Raw genomic sequence first — 22,804 nt, 5'->3', positions numbered from 1 at the left:
GGAGGAAAAAGCTGAGATAGCATTCTTGGCATTGGAAAATAAAGGAGTGTGTGTGTGTGTGTGTGTGTGTGTGTGTGTGTTGATAAGCGACAGTATGCTCAAGTTAGGTATTAGGAAAAGAAGCAGAAAGGGGTTAAGAACTTTTGGCTTTAATCTATAGGCCAATGGAAGGATCAGGCTGATGGTGAGTAGTTAGGACAATTCTAGGAAAGACTCTTGGGAAGTCTGAGAGAAGGGGCTACATTAGACAACTAAATGGGTCCTCAAACTGCCAAGAACAACTGGCTAGACATAGGGGACTGAGAGCAGATATAAAAGGGACATAAAGAAAAATACTCTAAGAAAGTATCAGTTATGAATGGGTGTATCCTTAAACTTTTAAGGTGTTTACCTTGTTGGACTTAAGCACGGCCAGCTGTGGAGATCCTGGTGGAGTGCGGTAGAGCAGCTCGGAGGTGAAGGCTGCATTTGCAATCTGCATGCATTCATCCAAGGTCTTCAGAAAAGTATTGCAGGTTGATTTCAGCAGAGTTCCCACATCAATTGCCTCCTACAAAATAACCAGATTAGAAGACTCACTTGTCTTGCCAAAAAAAGAGAAAGAACCCAATTATATTATCCTCAGAGGTTTTTATTCACAAAATGCACCCAACATTTTTGCCAGATAAATATGTACTTCAGCAATAAAAGAAAAACAGAACAAAACAAAAAGGAGCTAGCCCAACTTATCTGTTGACCATACACACACATACACAACCATACACACACATTGCTCCAGCTATGGCAACAACTTCTTTCAGCTCAACTCTGGAAGTTAGCACCGTGCTACTACATGCTGAGTACAGCACTTACATGGTGCTTGAGAAGCTATGCATCATTTGTTTCAGTGTGGATTATTCAAGGGGTTTCAATAACTGGGATTCCTTTAAACAATACATATTTTTTTCCTCCACATGAGTTTACTTGTTCTGGATACTGGTATTAGTAAATTGTTCAAGAAACTGAGGCCACACTCTTGATTTATCTTAGTTGTCTTTATATTTTCTTCAACCTTGTATTTCTAATAAAGGTCCCAGGTGATGCTGTTGTATGGTTGTAAATACACTTTCCATTAGTAAGCCCCCAAGGCACTCACTGTAAGCATTTTCTTATTTCAAAATTGCTGTGTTCACAATTTCCTTCTCTCTAGATGAGGGTTTCTCTACCACTTTGGCACCACTGATATTTGGTGGGGGAGAGAGAGAGAGAGAGAGAGAGAGGGAGGGAGAGGGAGAGGGAGAGGGGGAGAGAGAGGGAGAGGGAGAGAGAGAGGGAGGGAGGGAGAGGGAGAGAGGGAGGGAGGGAGGGAGAGAGAGAGAGAGAATATCTGCATGTAGGGGCAAGGTCACAGGTCTCCTGTTCACTGTAAAATGTTTAACAGCATCCCTGTTTTTTTTCCCACTAGACACAATGGTACTTCAATTGTAACACCAAAATATCTCCAGACACTACAAAATATTACCTGGGGGCACAAATGCTTTGGATTGGCAGTTCCTGCTCCAGAGTATTAACCTCGAAAGAACAGAACTGAAATGGTTTTTGGTTCTTCCCTTCCTTTATCCTCCACTACCAGCATTTATATATACTAGGCAGCTAATAAATGACCAAAAGAGCCCAATAGGAAGTAAATGAAAGTGAGTTAAACCACCTTTATCAGAAAGACCACAAAATACTATTATTAAAACAGTTGCATAATGCCTAAGAAAATAAGTTAAAACTATTATGTGTAACCTGCAGATTTTTTCATGTTGTAGACATCACCTGTCAGATTATACCTACTATGAGAGCACAGCAGAGATCTTCTCTAGAAAATGGAATTTCACACAAAATACAACAAAGAGACCTTTTAATATGTTTTAGGATGAGTGAAAATAAACTTTATTAATAAATGTTAAAAATCCCAATCCTTAGTTGGGCATAGGGGCATATACCTAAAATCACAGCATTCAGGAAACTGAGGCAGGAAGATTCAGAGTTCAAGAGTAGCCTGGGCCACATAGTGTGATCCTGTCTCAAAAAAACAAAACAAAGCTGGGTGTGGTGGCACATAACTTGAATCCCAGCATTCAGGAGGCAGAGACAGGTGGATCTCTGTAAGATAGAGGCCAGCCTGGTCAACATAGCAAGTTCCAGACCAGCTGGGATTACAGGGAGCCCCTGTCTCAAAAAAAAATCAAAACCAAAACCAAAAACAAATCCCAATCCTTACTGATGATAGTGGGAAACAAAGCCATGTCTCCATTCTAGAGCACATTTAATGTGATGAACTGCAGTCCTGTCGGTCTCAACAAAGGTAACAGACACATACCATGGACAGGTACTGTGCTGGCATCTTAGTAGCCACACATAGGAAATGGTGGTTAAAACAGGTAAGACTATGTTTTTAAAAGTGAAACACACTCAAGAGAAACATGTTTTAGTGTGTCAGTTTTGTTTTCTTAGTACCGAAGCTAAAAGTCCTAAATGGTATTAGTTAATTCTAAATTCATTACAAGTGGGAAAACTGTATGCTTCCAAGTAATGCAAGACAGGCATTTCTATGTTGAATTATGTTCTTTTTCTTCTAAGAAACAGCAAATTCCAAGATAGTCAGGAATTATTGGGAAATAAATGCCTAAAAGACTTTGACACTACTTTTCTGTGTACTATCAATAATATTATTAAAATAATACTTTACCTCAGAATTAGCAACACCAGCTGTGGTCACTTCTTTTGTTTTATCTACTTGTTGAACAAGGAGGTCACAATAGAGTCTTAGTTCTGACATTTTGGTTTTCAAGTTTTCAGTGTTTTCAGCAAATTCTAAGTAACAAAATAATGGCAATATAGTTACCAGAATGACAAGAACTGCACAGATGTGGAGTCTAGAACTGATGCCTCAAGTGAGAGGTTTACAGCATGTGTTTCAGATGTGAGAGGTAAAGACATGGGAGAAACAAAAATAAAGGACATTTTCCAGTCTTTGGAAGTAGCACACATTATTTCTTATGACAACATACTGAATTATCACAAGTATAGAAAGGAAAAAACATTCTATATGATCCAGTCCAGGGAGAACTGGGAATAGAGCCAAGAGTTTAGAATTCTGTCTTAGCTCTGCCAGTTTTCTCTCTCTCTAAGATGGGGGTCACAGCAATCTACCCACCTGGAAAAGTGTTCTTTCTGTCATGTTCAATTACCACCAAGAACACTATTTATCATTTTGGCGAGGACCAGCCCTAAATGCTGCCTTCAAGGCTAATGACACCCAGCCATTACCAGAAGGTGGCTCTGGAGCCATATATTACCACATGCTCTGAGCAGAAGCCAATAGCTTCCAGAATTTTTTCCTAATTTACCATCAAAAACAACCAAGGAAGAAGCCATTTTATTAGTTCAATTTGAAGAGAAGGACACATATTCCACATCACAGCCAATTTCTTCAGCTGTATACAAGGTCTGCGGAACTGTGCCAGCAGCAACCAGAAGCCCCAGTCCAAAGAAAAGTTGTACCATGGTACTCAGGAAACTAAATGATGTCAAGTAATGACCATTAAGCAGCAGCAACTTGACAATTAAGCATCCATCCCACCTCAGGGAGAGGCAGAAGAGAGCAGGTTAGACTACAGAAGCCACCATGACCTGAAGTTGTGCTGACTCACCTACTCTTCACTAAACTTTGTGACACCAAGTCATGCATCACCAATCCTCACAGTAATCCCTCCAAGGCAGATACTATCACCTCTTTTCCAGGGATGAGGAATTCAAGCTCAGAAAAATTAAGTGACCTATGACAAAATTACACAGCCAGTAAACTATCAACCCATCACTGAATCCAGTTGTATCTGGCTCTAAAGTCTTCATTCTTTCTACTATGCTAAGAAAGTAGAATTAGGGACTGGACAAATGGCTAAGTGATAGAGGACTGGGGTCCAGTTCCCAGCACCCACATGGTGGCTAACCACCATCCATATCTCCAGTTCCAGGGGATCCAATGCCCTCTTCTGACCTCCATGGGCATTACATGACATGGGCACACTTACATATATGTAGGCAATACACTCACATACATAAAATAAAAATAATAAAAAAATTTTTAAAGTAAAATTAGGTATGGACCGATAGGTGTGTTGAGTTCTACTTAAATATGTAGCATTTAAATGACACAAAATGCTGGGTTAAGGGAACCCAGAGATGTCTGTAGGTGATCCCCAAGTTTCCCAGACAAAGGGACAATCAATACTTGCCTTTTTCCTTCTGGGTTCTACTATCTGTCAGACAGGCTTTGGCAGACCCCAGGGCCACCAACCACCGCTGTCTCTCTGCCACACTTCTGGCCTTTAAGTAGAAACACTGTTCCCCAGGAATTATCAGGTCCATACGAGTGTTATCTACAGAATGAACTAGGAGCAAGGAAGAGGGAGGTCAGAGATCTGTAAGAACTCTCTGGACAGTTTCTACTCCACCTAACTTGGTAGGCTCAACTGGTACCAGCTGCTGAAGGCTTCCTTTCAAAAGATTTGCTTGCTTGCTTGTTTATTTATGTATGTGGTACAATGTGTATGTATGTATGTATGTATGTATGTATGTATGTATGTATGTATGTGGTAAAATGTGTATGTATGCAGCTGAAGCCAGGAGAGGGTGCCAGGTATCCCCCTCTATCATTCTCCACCTATTCTTTTTGAGGAAGGGATTCTTCCTGAACCTAGGGCTTGTGTTTTCTTGTCTAGGGTGGAAGCCAGGAAGCCCCAGAGATCTTCCCGTCTCTGTCTCCTTCAGATCTGGGGTTACAGATGTGTGCAGGATGCCTGGCTTGTTATGTGGGTGCTGGGATCTAAACTTGGGTCCCCATTATTGGGCAGCAAGTACTCTTAACCACTGAGTCACCTTTCCATCCCCTGAAAACTACTTCAGAGAGAGGAGACTAGCCCTCACCAACTCTTTTATTGACACTAGTTTCTGTCCATTTATCTGTTCTAGACAGCTCTGCTATTGGCTCCAAGGCACGATCAAGACCATGCTCTCCAAAACAATCACCTAATTTAACCTGTTATCATGATAGAGCAGGAATTCCTCTTTTGGCCTGTACAAAGTACACTGCTCTAAGCTGAAAAGGCTAGCATTCTAATATGGTTTCTATATGCTCCAATCCAAAGAGAAAATTGGAATCATGTAAGGGTTCACATGTTGGAAGCTTGGTCCCAGTATGGTGCTTGCTGTTAAGTGGTGGGAGGACCTTTAAGAGGTGGACCTGAGTGGGAGGTCATTAGAGATCATTAACGTCATTGGAGGTCATTAATGTAGTTCTCATGGGATTCCGCCTTAGTCTCTCTCTGGCTTCCTATCTCACCATATGATCTGCCTCCCACACATGATCTACCACTCAATGCCGTCTATAATGACATGATTTACTCAGTGGGCACTCACCAAAGTTAGCACTACTCTATTTAGACTTTCAGATTCCAGAATTGTTATCTAAATAAAATTCTTTTCTTTATACATTACCTAGTCTCCGATATTTTGTTAAATCAAGAGAAGACAAACTAGTAACCTTGCAACAAGCAAAGGAACAATCTTATCACCTTGGATTTATTGTGAAGCAATCAAGGACATTCTTCACTTAACTTCCTTTGAGAAGTCAGACCAAGGTATAGGAATGCTGTCCTAACTCTTCCAGAAAAGAAACAAAACACATTCTCCTTCATCCATACTCCCTCCCCAAATTCCCAGCTAATAGATTTTTCTTCTTAGCCATGTCTCAGTGTCTCAAGATCTAAAACCAAGAAATAAACACTAACTGCAGGTCCATTAAGTATTTCCTTGTTTTGAGTAGGAGGTAGGAGTGGACAAGTAGGTAGGTCTGTATGCCCTGATTTAAATACAGAAGTGTGTGATGCTGCAGTAAAAATCACTGAATTCTTGCAATCACAGGCCTCAGGTTACTAAGAAATGAGCACTAGCTGAGTGGTGAAGGTGCTGCTCTCATTTACTGTGACTTCCTCTTAACCAATTTCCTGGTAAAAGCTGGTTGTAGTTTGGGGGTCTCTTACCAAGGCTTTCTTGCAAGGACATAGCACTATATACCCTGGTGTGCAATATGGGAACAGCAGAGAAAGTCATGTGGGGGCAGTGCTTTTTCATTATTCTAGGCACAAAGAAAAAACAAAGCCTGCAAGTTGCTTGGTTACTCACCTTGAATCTCACAGACTGCCATCTGGATGCTCCCTTTGCAACCTTTCCAGGCATCTTCAGGAGAATCGTAATAGGATAGTATCCCCCCACAGAGAAGAAACCATCGAGGCTGCCAACCTGAAGACAGAAGCAAAAGGCCCCCCAGCACCATTACTGCTGGTGTGTAAGGTGCCTACCCAGGCACAGAAATAGGGCCTAACATGGGACACCACATCCCAAATTTAAGGAATTTCTCATCACTTCTAAGAAGTAGGTTAGAAAAGATTAATGTTTGATCCCATCTTTGTAAAATTAAAAACAAACACTCCTAGAGGCATATATTATAGTCATGTGAGATAAAGAAGTTGGAAAGGATCAGCAACAAGTGGTGGTAATAGAGATTGGAACTTATAGGTGATTTTTACCCCCCACCACCACTTTTATACAGTTCTAGTAATCTATGATTCTTAATTTTTCTAAGAGAAATAAATATTGTCCTGAACAATACTGTTATCACATACCCATTCCCTTCTTTTAATAAAAATTATCAGAAATTTAGAAACTATGCAACAGAGATTAAAATGGCCTTTTAGCAAAGGTTATGCAGAGTCCAGATTAATGAGCCCTGTCTACAATCATATGGTTCTTAAGGAAAATCTTTCTATTTAGTATTAGTCCACCAAACACAGTGATCTTAAAATGCTCATGATTAAACTCTAATCATATCAACATTGGAATATTTTAGAAGACAAACTATAGACTGTAGAAACAGACATCTTGTCTTCTCACATGCCCTACAGTTCCAGGAGGAGCAAAATTATCTGCTGTCTATCAAACATTATCTTCTTCATAAAATGCCATCACTGACCATTTCTGCTTGTACTCCAAAAACATCAACTTAGCAGGCATCGTCAGGTAGGTCTAGTTTCTTTCCTCTCGAAATGCCACGTTACACTTCTCTCATGGGACTCTGCTGTGATTGAAGCATCCAGAGGGAGAGCCATAGGGGCTTTCAATGAGCCAGTCCCAGGGACTGCATAGAAATAGATATCCAATGGGCCTTTGGGCATTGTACAAACCACATGGGTAAAACACCAAATGATGTTCAAATGATACTAATTCATTGTGCCGTACAGGGAGATGATAGTACTTCCTGGAGCACCTCCACCATTCCTGGTTTCCTCCAGGAAACTCTGTAATAAGAAGGCTGAATGGTCCACACTGACTCTAAGTGAAGAAGTTTGGTGGGGAGGTGAGAAGGCACCCTCATTACTTACTCATCAGTATCTGCTTTTCTAGGAACCACAAATACGCAGGCCTGCCAGGGAGCAGGTCTCTTACTTCCTTAAACAAAACTGGACAAATTCTCAACATCTACTCTTCAGTAATACCTGAATGGACCATATGACTCTCTCACAGAATATAAGCATTATTTTTAAAAAACTAGCCTATGTTCCTTTTATAATACTAACACCCAGATCATTTATTGTTGAGGTGAACTCAAAAATATATTTTGGAAGGCGATGCTTCTTGGCCTTGAGTTTAAGTTCTACAGAACGATAAATTGAACAGCTACTATTTTGCCACCAACAATATATCCTAATAAACCCAATCATTAGATTACATTGCTGCTAAGTAGAGAGTGTCAGCTCTTCTGTGACCAGACATTGGTGATGTATCATCCCTTTGTAAAAGAAATCTGATTATTTAGGACATGTTCTCCCTCTCTGAAACAAAAGAATCAATTTCTCAGAATCTAAAAATGGAAGGTCTTTGAAATCACCATGTGTAATCAACTCATCTTACACATAAAGAAAGCTATTCTATGATACACATTGTACACAATGGAGCTGAAGAGAAAATCATGTTTTCTACATGGCCCCTTCTGGCACAGAAACTCCCAGTCCTTGGACCCCTACTCCTAGCAAGTCATGGTAGTTACGCAGTAGTATCTTTTCACTCACTGCACTCCTGACAATAGCTTGTGTGAACACTGCCCAAATTTACCACACCCTTTGTGCTGAGGGCACAAACTTAGGCATATTTGAATTAAAAGTCTCCAAAGAGAAAGAACCAATAGGATTATGTATGGACACATACATAAACAGCATTATTATAAGGCACTATTTCAGGTACTATGGAAGTTAAGTTTTAAGGTCTATAGTCAGCAAGCTAGGGCCCATGAAGGAAGCTTCAGTGAAAGCCAATGTTCTAGTACAAAACTGTTGGGCCTGAGTTCCCTTGTATTCAGCCTTTTTGTTTTACCCTATCCCTAAAAAACAACTGGAGGACTTATAAACATTTGAGGGGCAATCTATTTAATTGGCCAACTGATTCAATAATCTTATCCAAAACTACCCACCTAGGCCCATCCAGAATGTCTCCTCAAATGTCTGGGCACCTGAGCTCCTCAGTTTTCCACTACTATGACAAATACCCTAAGATAAATCAACCTGTAAGGAAGAAAGATTTACTTTTGTTACAGTAGCAATAAAGGCCCATTACGGGAAAACTGGTCAAGAGAATAGAACCTCTGGGCTGGGTGGAGACCTAATATTCCAGTTGGGCCTAGTCAATTACTTGGCCAACTGACCACCCCTAGGAAGGTAGATTTACCTTGAGCTATGCTAAAGACTCAGGCAGGATAATCATTCCTAAAATGAGATATGTATTTTTCCTTCCCAGAATTCCTATCCACAAGCAATGAGGTTTAGCTGGTTCTGTCCATCTTTCTGAGTAAGAAAAATTTAACTTTTCTTTTTTCTGTCTCTTTCCTTCAGATGTTGGCCAGAACCTAAGTATGCTTTTTCTGGTACTCTGTGCTTCCTTGCTTTTTCTCTAAAGCAACCCCCCATACACATATGCTGACAACTCAAACAGTATGGCTTTTCTCTCCTCCATTCTCCTCTTCCTGGTAGCTACTTGGATTTATAGTTTGCTTTTCCTGGGAGTTTTTCTTTTAAACTAATATTGTCCCCAAGCTTCCATTTGAGTTTATTCTTAAATCCCTAATACCTCCAGTATCGTTTAGCTCAGTATTTTATTATTTTTTAAAGATCTATTTTATTATGTGTATGTATGTGAGCCTACATGAGTTTATGTGTACCACATGCATGCAGGTACCTTGAAAGCCAGAGGGCATTGGAATCCCTGAAACTGGAATTACAGGTGGTTTTGAGTCTCCTGATGTGGGTGCTGGGAACTTACCTTGAGTCCTCTGCAAGAGGAATGCAGTAAGCATTCTTAACCATTGAGTCATCTCTCTCTAGCCTCTTCGCTTAGTGTTTTAACAGAAGTTTTAGGTCATGGTCACTGGGACTCCATTGCCTTTGGATCTGTGGTGAGGTAGTATACAGAGGCAGCAGTGAGGAGTACAAAGTGCTGCAAGATGCTCACCTCCTGGCAGTTATGAAACAGATAGGCAAGGAGGGGGTGTCCTAAAGATTCTGTCACCTAAGAACATCATTAAGCTGAGAACAAAGATTTAAACATGTGGACCTTTGGAAGCATTCCAAATCCAAACTATAGCAGCCCCTAGTGGCCCAAACTCAAACATAAATCATCACATCATCAATTTTAAGACATCCCACTGTTTTATGCAGCATAAGAACGACAAACCTTCCAATTAAACAATGACAAAGCACTAATCATAACATGTTTCCAGATTTTTTCACATTTGTTGAAAGGTAGGAAAAAAGTCTTAAAATTGAAAATAATGAACTAAACAAATCTTATAAGAATTCAAAATATGCTGAAAAACAACTCCTCCTCCACAAAACACAGCTGCAGTAAGTGTTGAAAGTAGCTAGCTAGCAAACTACCATTGTAACTGAAATAGTACTTTCCTTATTGGAGGTTCTGTATTTACTTAGGGGAAGTTATAATTACAAAAGGGGAAATTTGATGTCACTATTCACTCTATAACTTGGAACTACAGAAACTGACCAAGTTTCTAACAGCACAAGATTTCTGGAGTTTCAAGATAAAAAGCCCTATTCCCATTAGATAAGACTACATGCTGTAAATTGAGAGTCTGATTAATGTTGAGACACACTGTTCTTTTTAATGTTCAATGCTGAGGGTGCATCCTAGGAATGACAACCTGCAGAGAAAAAGAGACAGGATGATGAAGTGGCTACTGATCTACTCCCTGTCTGCAGTAAATCTGCAGTTACCCTGGAATGACAAAAATATTCATGGTAATAAAAGGACTGATGAAACTATATGTTTGTATTCTTCCCTGTTCCCTCAGTTTGTCAATGGACTAAGCTTCCTGTCCAACCCCAACCCCCCATTTTATTGTCCTCTACAAAAAATGGAACACGCCTGTCAAACTCTCTACTTGGAACGATGAGCCAGGAAACTCTAGAAAGAGTTTTAGTTCATATCCATCTGCTACTATCACCAAGAGAGGGCATTCAGATGAAATGCTTTGTATACTCATGGATTATTGCACTGTACAAAGTATTCTGGACATTATTTTTGAGAATTTAGCATTCACCCTGTACACTTCCACTGCTGAAAGCCCCTTCTCCATGTCTTTCATGTAATTTGGGTGGAGATGATCAGCTTCAGGACAGGTATGTGATACAGGCCTGGTTGGAGTTTCACATACTTTGTCCTCAATGACAGTTCCAGAATAGGCAGCTGGCCCAACCAGAGATGATTCTGGGACTTCCTCTGGGGCTAGGGAAAGACAGAAGAAATTAGAAGCTATCTCTTTCTAGGATCTTGAGGATGTTTGCCTTCAGGGGCTGGCAGCAATTTTGCCATCACAAGGGACGTAACCATGACTGTCATATAAGAGAAAGAAGAACGTAGAAGGTCAGAGGAACAGAGGGAGAAGAGGGCAAATCTGGATGACAGCATCTGAGTCCCTCTATCTATGGAGCATGTGGTGCCTGAAAATAAGACACCCTGGGAGGACTTCCAGTTAAGAGAATCAATGTCCCCTCCCTTTACCTTTTTTTTTTTCCCCAAGCCTGGCTGAATAGGATTTTTCTTCAAACAAGAGCTCTGAACTATCACATAATCAACTCATCAAACATATAAAAAGGCATTTGACAAAACCTAAAGCCCTTTCGTGATTTAAAACAAATGAACAAAACCTTAACAAACTAGCAATAGATGAGCACTTCCTCAGCCTGAAGACATCCAAAAGCCCACAACTAACATGCCTAACTGAAAAACAGGATGCTTTTCTCTTAAGAGAGGGAACAAGACAGGGATACTGGAGGTTCTAGCCAGGACGAATTGGACAAGAAAAGGAAACAAAAGGCATCCAGATTAGAAAGAAAGATGGCAAGCAGGCTCTACCTATATATGTGCTCTTACATACTATAGAGCTAGGATACATCAGTTCATCAAGATTCAATGCATAAACCTCAACTGTACATCTATTCAGATGCAATGAGAATTTGAAAATTAAATTTAAGAAAACAAACCTATTTAATCTAACATCAAAAAGAATAAGCTACTCAGAAAAAAGTTCAACAGGAGTATACACTGTAAGAGACAAAATTATAAAGCCTATTCAAGATGGTTATGGTGGTGCAAGCCTTTAATCCCAGCACTCAAGAGGCAAAGGCAGGCAGATCTCTGTGAGATGGAGGCCAGCGTGGTCTACATATCAAGTTCCAGGCCAGCTACAGGGAGATCCTGTTTCAAAAAGACAAAAGCAAAACAAACAAAAAGACAAAAACCAAAAAAAAGTTCAGAATCCTAAATATTTTCCCAACTAATACCAGCAGTTCTTTCCTCACATAGTTTAAATGCTTTTCTATACTTAATCAACAAGCAAATATTTGTAAAATACACTTTTTTCTAGGAGAAAGTCTTGCTATGCTGCCTAGACTGGACTCAAAATTCCGGGCTCAAGAGATCCTTCTGCCTCACCTTCCAAAGTAGATGAGGCCGCAGGTACATGCTACCAAACCTGACTAAAATTCACTTTCTTTATCTTTAACCAGAAAGCTTTTCAACTCAACTAATATTTTTTCAAGGACTATGATTTTCTTCAAAATATGCACTTATGGAGTTGGAGAGATGACTCATTGGTTAAGATCACTGGGTGCTCTTGCAGAGGACCCAGGTTCGATTCCTAGCACCCATATGTCAGCTAAAAACTGCCTATGACTCCATTTCCAGGAGATCCGATGCCCTCTTCCAACCTCCTTGGGCACTGCATGACATGGATACACTTACACACATGCAGGCAATACACTCATACACATAAAATAAAAATAAATATTTTTAAAAACAAAATATGCTCTTATATTTACAACTAGATTGACATTGTTCATGTTAATTTGACACTGAATTCTCTTCCTTTAATATCCCAACAAACCCACCACTTTAAAATCAAAAATTTTAAACAGAAATATTTAAAGATCCAAACTGAAAAGGTAGCTTGTGAGTCAAGTATGATTAAAAACAAATACCCTGCAGCTTCAGTACTCCCCCACCTCCTGGAGCCCTGTGACAAGCAGCTCATCCAAACATATTACCATGTGGGAAGGTGCACACCATTGAACAGGTACTAAAAATATTTTAAAACTTATATAAAACCAAATTCATTCTTTGAGAAACAATTCCAAGTTTCAATAAGTGCACAGTCCTCTAATAATCACAACAATCAAGATAGAAAACAATTCCATAACTCCTCTCCCAAATTTCCTTATACTACTCCTTTGTGGTCAAGTCTTCCCCTCCAGTTTACCCTTGACCAGCCATTGTAGTGTTTTCATTTTAACGTCAAAGTATTTTCCAATTTTATTGGTGACTTCCTCTTTGAGCCGTATACCACTGTGAAATGTGATGTTTAATTTTCTTGTATTTGGTAATGTCCACATCTTTCTTGTTATTGATACAGAGTAATTTCTATTAAGAACACAGAACATTCTTCTGACATCATTTGGCAAGGCTGAGTGCAATGGCCCAGAATGTGGCCTATTATGGTGAATGCTCACGTGCATTTGAAAAACACGAAGCACTGTGCCACTGTATTATGTTCGATTTTCCATTGCAACCATGGGAGAGGACATATAGGGGGCTTCCTTCATCATAGCCCAGTAATGACCTTCTTAATTAAACTATATTATCCCATGTGATGTAGTAGGCTCCTACTGGAGTGGGCTTCTTTAACTTCTTCCACTTGTGATCCCTTTTTGCCTGAAAAGTTTTTTATGGGAGTCTAGTATAAAGTATGTAAATTAGGTATATACAAATCAAACACTTACTGATAATAAATCATTAAGAATTTTATTTTAAAACAATTCTTTAGTATACATATAATTTTATCATTAAAGGTAAATGCAAATTTGCAAACTAATGAGACATATGCTTCTTTTTTATATTTTTATTTTTTATTTTATGTGTGTGCGTGTATTGCCTGCGTGTAGGTACGTGCACCTGTGTCATGCAGTGCCCGCGGAGGTCAGAAGAGGCTGTCGGATCCTCTGGAACTGGAGTTACAGACAGCTGTTAGCTGCCATGTGGGTGCTGGGATTCGAACCTGGGTCTTCTGCAAGAACAACCAGTGTTCTTAACCTCTGAGCCATCTCTCCAGCCCCTATGCTTGTTTCTTTTTACATAAATTAAATTTTGGCAGAATATTTGATACTGCAGAACACAGATCATCTTCGATGTTTTTCAGAATTTATTAGTATTTTGACTTTATAAAGGTCAATGCGGGGAACGGCACTTTGCATAAATACATAGGACAAAATGGCAGGAGTACTTCAGGGCCATTTCAGAGATTCCTAGGACTTCTGAATTAATCACAAGTCAAATTCATTGAATAGTTTTTTTATGAAACTCAAGTCAGCAACTCAAACAGCAATTTTTAAAATCAAACATTCTAACCCAATACAATCTAAAGATACATTAATTTGATACACAACTGTGGAATGGCAGTAGGAAGAGAATCAAGCCACTACAGAGATTCTTATTATTTTAATTTATTCTTTGCCAACGTATTTTGATCATATCTGCCCATCATTACCTCCCTTCAATTCCTTGTAGAATCCCCATTCCATCTTCTGATTCCATCTTCTGAGAAAAAAATGATCTCCATTTTTTTTTGTTGTTGTTGTTATTTATAACCCTGAGTCCAATTAGTGCTGTCCATGTGCACATGGGTGTTAGGCCATCTGCTGTGGTTTGGGTAACCTACTAGCAGCCATGTCCCAGAGGAGATTGACTCTCTCAGCAGCCATCTACTATATCTTTATGAAAACAGAAAACTTGGTACGTATAACAAAAAACACTGCAGTGGCTGACATACACTAGCCTTAAATCTAAGCCAAGTGGTAGGTAGTGTTTGTAAGGGATGTGTGGTAGGGCATGGCAGCATGCACAGAGCAAGTGCACACACGTGTGTTCAGAGACTAAGCTGCAATTAAGTGTGCCATGCAACATGGGTGAGCACATTTGATTTTGAATTGATTTCTGGTCCTTCTGTGCTCACAACCTTTTACTTTTATCAAATTGTTATGACCCTCTCACATTCACGTAATGATCCCATATGAAGCTGAGACCCTGTTTAAGCTAGGTGCTGGAGAACATCAATTACTCTGCCTACAATCTCATCAGAGTTTCTTCAAAACTTCTGCCAACTAAGGTGTTATAGGAAACCAAATATTTATAATCTCACCACGTAACAGGAAAAACATAAAAAGAAAACATTAACTCATTGTGAATTTTAAAAGTTCATAAGAATACTGTATAGAAATGCAGACAAAAAAAAGAGAAGGGACTATTTAAAACTTCTACTAAAAGGTAGAAGCCAAAGGTAGAAAAAAGGCAAAGGAAATGTGCTTTTTGATTAATAAAAGGAAAGTGTGGTGACTATTAAGGGAGAATAATAGGAGAAACAAAATTCTAAGTTTCTTCAGCTTTAGTTTTTTACCACAAAATTTTAGTGTGAGTTTAAATGTTCCTAGCAGCCTCTCCTAGCTTTCAAGACTTGTAAATCTCTACCCTAATATACAGCAACAGAAAATTTGATTTTTCTTCCCAGATTCTGTTTCAATACCAAGTGATTGAAATTTTTTTAAAGGAGATTTAAAATTTTTTTATTATTTTTATTTTATGTGTATGAGTATATTTCCTGCATGTAGGTATGTGCACCCATGTCGTGCAATGCCCTTGGAGGTCAGAAGAGGCTGTCAGATTCCCTGGGACTGGAGTTACAGACAGTTGTTTGCTGCCATGTGGGTGCTGGGATTTGAACCAGGGTCTTCTGCAAGAACAACCAGTGTTCTTAACTACTGAGCCATCTCTCCAGCCCCCCAAGTGACTACTATTAAGAAAATAAAATGAGATCAAAATTCTTAGAGGACTGAATTTTTGAAGTAGTAGGTAAAATTTAACTTATTCATCATACAAACTGTAATTCAGGGCTGGACAGATGGCTCAGCAGTTAGGAGTACTTTCTGCTCTTTCAGAGAACCCAGGTTTCGTTCCTAGCACCTACATGGTAGCTTATAACTACCTGTAACTCCAGTTCCAGGGGATCCAATGCCCTCTTCTAGCTTCCTTAGCCACTATATCCATGTACTTGGCACACATACATACATGAAGGCAAACACACATGTAAAAAAAAAAAAAACTTTTTTAAAAACAATAGTTTCTATGTTTAAAACCCATATGTTTTAATGTGGTTATAACACAGCATATATTATTCATGTTAAATATGCTAATAGTAGCCTGTTATTTTAAACTGAAGCCAAGCAGTTATTGATCTCAAGTGACCCTGTCTGCACAGATGGACTCTAATGTACAGAATGATACTTGGCCCCACTAGATCCCTGAGTCTCCCTGTTTCTCAGTCTCCCTAGCACAGCTCAAGACAGAGCAGTGACTACCAAAACCTCAGGCTCCTCTGCCAGGTCAGTCAATGTTTTGCTGTGACTGGGGAGGGAAGAAAGAGAAGAAACACCCCTCATCATAACAGATAATAAGCAAGCATTAGCAAATTACAGCCTCCTTAACGTGCATTAATTAATCCACAGAGCATGTTTTTAAGCAATTATAATTTGTCAGGCTTCAAGATTTAGAGAAAAGATCCTGGCCCTCAAGAAGTGATAGGCTAGTAGGGAGTATGGCTTGCAGATGGTGAAAAGACTAACTATAATCACAATTATACCAAATTCTCCTTAGAGCCTTCGGTTATAATATATTGTAAGTCACTTCTCTATGTATACTGGGCAACTAAACTGCATAGTTATTTATCATGCTTCTTGTATGTCCCACTAGTCTTAACAGACTAGAGTCATAAAATTTTGATGCAAGTTCAGACTCCTAACACCTAGATGTGTTATTTGAGGCATGGCACTTAATTCCTCTGGGCCTTACTTTCTAATTCCTAAGCAGAGAGGTGAATTAAACAGTTTTTAAGGTTTAGTCCAAGCTTAACATGGTATCGTCCTCTGACTATAATATTTTTCTAACAGACCCAGCATCTCATCACCACCCAAGGTACAAGCTCAAGGGCCATTTCTCACTCCTCTCTCCTAGTCAGTCACTGAGTCTTTCTGTTACCTGTGTTTTTAATATTCCACTGTGCCTAAATGGGGAGTGGAATATGAAGTCATAGAAAAGACAATAATGCAGGCCTGGTTCATTGTGTCTCTGGTTCAAGTTGTCATATGAGCCTTTGTTCACTCATCTGTGAAATGGGGAACACTTCCTTTCCCCCTTCTCCTCCTCCACCTACTTCTCTAACCTCCCTTGTCATGGTCCAACTGGTTTAGTCTCCTTTTAAAGACTGTTTTACCTGTTCTTTCTTCCTGTTCAGAAATCCTGAGTGAGTCTCTCCACCACATAAACTCTAAACTCTCAAGTTTGGTTTAATAATCTAATTCCATCCTAACACCACTCTAATTATTTCCTCCTTCAAGAAAAGAACTCATTTTTGGTCCTCCTGTTTTCTTCTTTGAGAATGACTTCTCCTTTGCCTTTCCCCTTCTTTCCATATCAATTCTACTCACCCTTTGGTCAGGCCTCTTTCATGAATTTTTTTCTTCGTCACTGCTGAAAAGGGGCTCTTACATTTTTCTTAACAAAAATTTGCCTGTCTCTTTTAGTTTTACACTTTTCTCTTTCTTGTTTTCTTCCTTTCTATATTCTGGTTGCTTACACTGGCCCCACGGATTGAAGGGCTGACCTCTCTATATAAGTAGTGGACAAAGGCCAGTAGAGGGAGGAGAGCAAAGGACATCTGCAATGTCAATCTGGATCACCAAAAACCTTAACAGTTCAGCTTGTCAGAGGTACCTCAAATTTGCTGTTAAAAGCTCAGTAAAGTCACCAGAGTGAGGTAACCACCTAACCTCCTTTAGTGACCACTATACACAATGTAAGCCTCGGGTCATACAAAATAAGCCTCAGGTCAAACTCTTCAAAGCTTCAAAGCCCAAATCTAAGAAACGAGTTTTTCATGGTTGGGACTACAGTCCTCTTGAGCACAAGATCCACGCTCACTCCAAACAGTATTCCCAATCCCTCACAGTGTCTCATGGATAAGAAGCCAGTGCTTAGTAAGAATTTCTCCAATGCAGAGTGAAAAGGAGGTAGTAGTGTTGAAAGAAGATTGGCAAAAGCATTTCCTTGGTATCCTTGTCTTCAAACAGTTCTATCTGAAGGAAATGGAGTGTATTTTCAAGCAAATTTTTGCTTCCTTCGATATGACAGAATGCTGAGAAAGGATAGCCTCTCCAGCAAGTATTCTCCATGTATTATGCATTTCTTCATCTTTTCTGGTGTTGCCACATACCCCACAAGCATACCAGATCCAAGGAGAGAAATGCCCAAGCAGCATGGATATACTCTTCCTGTTGTCTCACTCTCCTGTCTTATATGCAACAGTAACACTACAACCTGTTTCATTGTATCAAATCTGGTCCCAATGCAACTTGGTTGATTTTTTGCTTAATCTAAAAATGAAAGTCATGGTAACAGGAAGTGGTAAGGATTAAACACAGCAAAAACAATCTGAGAATAATGATCCCTAGTCTTATGTCCCCAGACCACTTCAATCACATCTAAGACCATTCCTAATGTCCCTAATCAAACATCACACAGTAGAATGGGTAAGAAAATGTGTGCTACTTTTGACAGGGTACCAATGAAGCAACTGTACAATATCTCTTAAGCTCCTTAACCAATTATTTTTTCTAGAAGCAAAAGCACAGACTAGTGATAACATAATCTGTGATCATCATTCAAAAGGAGTCAGCTGTATGACTATCACAGGCCTATGGAGCCAAACCCCCAAATCTGAGGGTTTCCTTGGCTCTTTTCCCTTGTAAATTACATGTCTCTGGCTACCAAAAGAAGACTTTCAGGAACCAAGGACACATACATTCTCAGAAGTCAGGAAGAGCCACAGTTCTCACATAGGCAAATAGAAGACTGAATTTTCTAGGCATCATTAATAAAAACAGCCCCTCAATGTAATTAAGAGAACTATGTGCCATGCAAGGCTTCATATATATTATCCATTTTATCGTCTTAACAAATCTACGTGGGGCTGCTGTCATTTTAAAGCTAAGATTTGGAAAGAGTAAGTAACTTGCTCTAGGTCTCAGCACTAGATAGTGGATCAAAGGTTTGAACTCAGGGCTTTCTGACTCCAATCTTTTGCAGTTAAGCATTTGTGTACATTGACCTATGTCTCTGGTATAGTTTGGATATTTGCTTTGTTTACTTTGACATAAGATCTCATGTAGCCCAGGCTGGCCTTGAATTCATCATGTACCAGAGGATGGCTTTGAACTTCTGATCCTCCTGCTTCCACCTACCAAGTGCTGGGATTATAGGTGTGCACCAACAGGCCTGGCTAAATTTTTATATTTGTTTGTTTTACTTATTTTATGCTTTAGTTCTAGAATGACCACATGTTAAAGGCTTGGTCCCCAGGGTGATTACTGTGTAACTTTAAGGATTCAGTAGATGAAAAATTTCATATTTAGCTTGGTGAACTAACACATTTATTGGAGTTACTTAAAGGAACATGGGCAACTCTCCAGCAGTTGCACCAATGACATGTCCTACCCTCCAGTCAATTTTCCACCTTTTATATCCTGTAGTACCACGAGATCATGTTCTCATTCTCCCACGGTAGCAAGGAGTGACTATAATCTCAGGTGAAGGTCTTATGACCTGTCTCTTCCTTCCATGAGGGAATATTATGCTTACTACCACATACCTACCTAGAAGCTACGTGATTCTGCTTATTTTGTTGTAACTGTATGCCTGGAAGAGTCACACTAGGTCATTGGAGGAATGCCCCTTTAGAGGACTATAGGCTCCTAGACCCCTCCTTGTTCTATTTAGCTTCCTGGCCATGAGGTAAGTGGTTGCACTATTCCACACACTTTCATCATATGCTGCCTTACCACTGGTTCAAAATAACAGCATCAACAGACACAGACTGGAACCTCCAATATTAAGGTCTTGTAGGTGAAATTATCTCAAGGAATTCATCAAAATATGAAGCTGAGCATTACACCCTGTCACTGAAACCCAAATTCCATGTGTAAAAGTTAATCATTCGAGCCACGCATGATAGATCATGCCTTTAGTTCCAGCACTTGGGATATCGAGGCCAGCCTGGTCTACATAGCAAGTTCCAGGCCAAGGTGGGGGGGGGAGGCTACAGGGAGACCCTATCTCCAAACAAACACAACAAAAAGATTAATCATTAGAAATTAATTAGGGAAATACAAATCAAAACCATACACTAATTCATATAAGCAGAATAAACTATATGGAAAGATGGCTCAGCAGTTAAGAGCACGGATTGCTCTTGCAGAGGTTCGATTCCCAGCACCCACATGGCAGCTATCAACTGCCCATAACTCTAGTACCAGGGGATCAGACACCCCCTTCTGACCTCACGGGCACTGCACAACACGGGTGCACTTACACATACATGGAGACAATACACTCATATGCATAAAATAAAATTTTAAAAAATACAATAACAAGTGCTTGCTAGGATATAAAGAAACTGAAACCTGCTTGATTGTTGAGATTGTAAAGTGGCATGAAGACTTTGGAAAACAAATTGGCAGTTTTTCAGATAGTTAAACAAAAAATTATCATATGACCCAGTAATTCCATTCCTAGACACAGACATCATCCAAAAAGGATGAAAACATTGGTACAAAAACTTTCATGCAAATATTCTCTAGACCATTATTCACAATATCCTCCAAATGCAACACTCCAAATGTCCATCAACTGAAGAATGGCTATGCAAAATGTAATATGCAGTGAAATATTATTTGGCAATAAAAAGAAATGAAGTGCCAATATACTACAACATAAACCAAAATAAAAATTTTCTAAGAAAAGGAAACTAGAAACAAAAGACAGTACATTTTATGATTCTATTTAGATGAAATGTGTTACAGTTTGAAAAGTACAATGTCTCCAAGGTTCATATGATTTGTTTAAATAGTTGGACTCCAGGTGGTGGCACTGTATTGGGAGACTGTAGACTCTTCTGGACAGGCAACCTATCTGGCAGAGGTGAGGCTTGAGGATATGGCCCAGCTCCATTTCCCGTCTAAGCTTTCTGTTTTCTGACTGCTCAGCAATATAACCAGCTGTTTTGGTCAGAGCTGCTCCCACTGCCAAGCCTTTCTGGTCATGACGGACTATGTCCCGGGAGATATTGGTTGTTTTTGTCAGGTATTCTGTCATAGTATCAAGAAATATAATTAATACAGGAAATAGCTAGAATAGGCAAATTTATATAAATGGAATAGAGATTCCTAAGAGCAAGGCATGTGAGAATGACTACTAGTAGTTTCCTTTTAGGACCATGCAAATATTCTAAAATTGATTATGGTGATGGTACTCTGTATACATATTAAAATGGACTTGTACACTTTAGCTGGGTGAATTTTATGGTAATTGAATTATTTCAATAAAGATGTTAGAATGATTAAAAAAAAAAAAAAAGCATGGACAAGTAGTTGTGAGAAAATGACTGCCTCCTTGGATCACCACATTCCAGATGTCTTTCTGGTAATTTACACAGCATAAAAGTACAGCGCATGAGTTACCTTCTACCATCTGGGGGGGAGGGAGGAGATGGGGGACATGAGAGTATTTCCTCACTGAGAACCATCTGGCTAGCACGATGTATGCTTTTATTATTTCTGGAGTGCAGAGCTGTAATGTATTTGTGGCCTAACTTGCTAGAGAAGTCTGCAACTGGTCAGACATCTAGGCAGTAGCCCTCCTGTCTGATGAGAGTAGGGAAAGGATCTTAAACTGCAAAGTGGAAAGCACAGCTCAAAAAATTTGTGTGGCAAAGTATTAGGTACCCAAAGCCTCCTTCACTTCTAAACTACCCCCTAACTCCTATCTCCAAATAGTCTTGTATTCTAGGTCAAACATACTTCAAATATAGGCACAGTATGAATCAGCTAGAATTATATAATAATCAAGTGGGAAAGACCTTTAGAAGTATTGTGTAATGGAGTAACAACTCTAGAGCCACTTATTAACTGTGGTGTTGAGCCCAGCCCCACACTGTGACTTAACATCTTCACCTGGGAAATGGCTATAAGGTCTAAATGCAAAATGTTTAGAATAGTGGTTGGCGTATTATAAGTACTAATATGTTTTATATTATTTTAATAAACTGTTAAATCCCACTGTTTTTATGGAGGGAGACACAGTTCAAAACTGGTAAAGTAACTACTGTAAGCAGTGATGGAGCTGGTATCCAATTTCAGGTCTCTGACTTCCTGCACACATGTCTGACTACATTTTAAGTCTTAAAAGATATGAATAACAAACAAGAAAATAGTTCCTAGCAGTAGTATGCTGTGCATGTCACAACACTGATTCCTTTTAAACATCCTAAGTTTACTTTTCTAACATCTGAAGAGGTATTTCAACAATAGATCTCTGATTGTCCAATGCTCTGTACTTCAAAGCACAAAGTGACCGAGAAGCTCTTTATTTTTTCTTTCATTTTTCATTGAAGACACACAAGGAATGTTGAGGAAGCCTGGTAACTGAGTCAAAGAGAACTTTCTTCTTTTATGTTTCTGCATTCTAGAAGCACATTCATACACGCAATTCTGATGCTATTCTCAGGATCTGATGTTTCTAACTTTCAGTAATAGACACTTACAAAATGACTACACCATTTGGCCAAACACAGTAAATTCAGCAGGAGAGATACAAAGATGTGACCATAAAACTTTACTTTCAGTTTTTGGGTTTTTTTGCAGAGAAGGTCTTACTATGAAGTCTAAACTCGCTTAGAGCTCTAAATTCTCCTGTCTCAGCAACCTGAAAGATAGGATTATAGGCACATGCCACCATCATGCCTAACAAAAACAAAAATAAACACCTGATTCTTTTTTGCTTGCCAGGTAAGCTCTTCCACTGAGCTATGTCCTTACACATGTAACCAGAAAACTTTCTATGGTACAAGCAGAGTAGCCTGTTTAAGGTTCACCACCTCTGATACATACACACACACACACACACACACACACACACACACACACAGACACACACACACACACACACACACACACACAACAAAACACAGCACGCACATACCCGATACTAACCCTCA

The 22,804-nt window shown here is 39.4% G+C and overlaps 1 protein-coding gene across 11 annotated transcripts in view; it reads right to left on the bottom strand.

Moving 5' to 3' along the window:
* Plekha8 (pleckstrin homology domain containing A8) overlaps positions 1 to 22,804 on the bottom strand; it is a 75,738-nt gene that overhangs the window by 49,894 nt on the left and 3,040 nt on the right. For 9 of the 11 annotated variants that reach the window (XR_003850854.1, XR_001872647.2, XM_017800220.2 and 6 more), the window contains exons 2-5: positions 6,214 to 6,330; positions 4,266 to 4,421; positions 2,717 to 2,841; positions 392 to 550 (exon numbers count right to left, since the gene is read on the bottom strand). Coding sequence is in view for 9 of the 11 variants with exons in the window: in XM_017800220.2 (XP_017655709.1) it covers positions 392 to 550; positions 2,717 to 2,841; positions 4,266 to 4,421; positions 6,214 to 6,330 (557 nt within the window). In the remaining 2 variants the exon portion in view is untranslated. Of the gene's footprint in view, positions 1 to 391; positions 551 to 2,716; positions 2,842 to 4,265; positions 4,422 to 6,213; positions 6,331 to 8,554; positions 8,646 to 22,804 lie in introns of all 11 variants that reach the window. The other 2 variants (XM_029567568.1, XM_029567573.1) reach the window with 2 other exon arrangements.

The sequence above is a fragment of the Nannospalax galili genome, unplaced genomic scaffold (assembly GCF_000622305.1).
Source record: "Nannospalax galili isolate Female #2095 unplaced genomic scaffold, S.galili_v1.0 scaffold158, whole genome shotgun sequence".
NCBI lineage: Eukaryota > Metazoa > Chordata > Mammalia > Rodentia > Spalacidae > Nannospalax > Nannospalax galili.
This window is presented reverse-complemented; position numbering and strand designations above follow the sequence as displayed.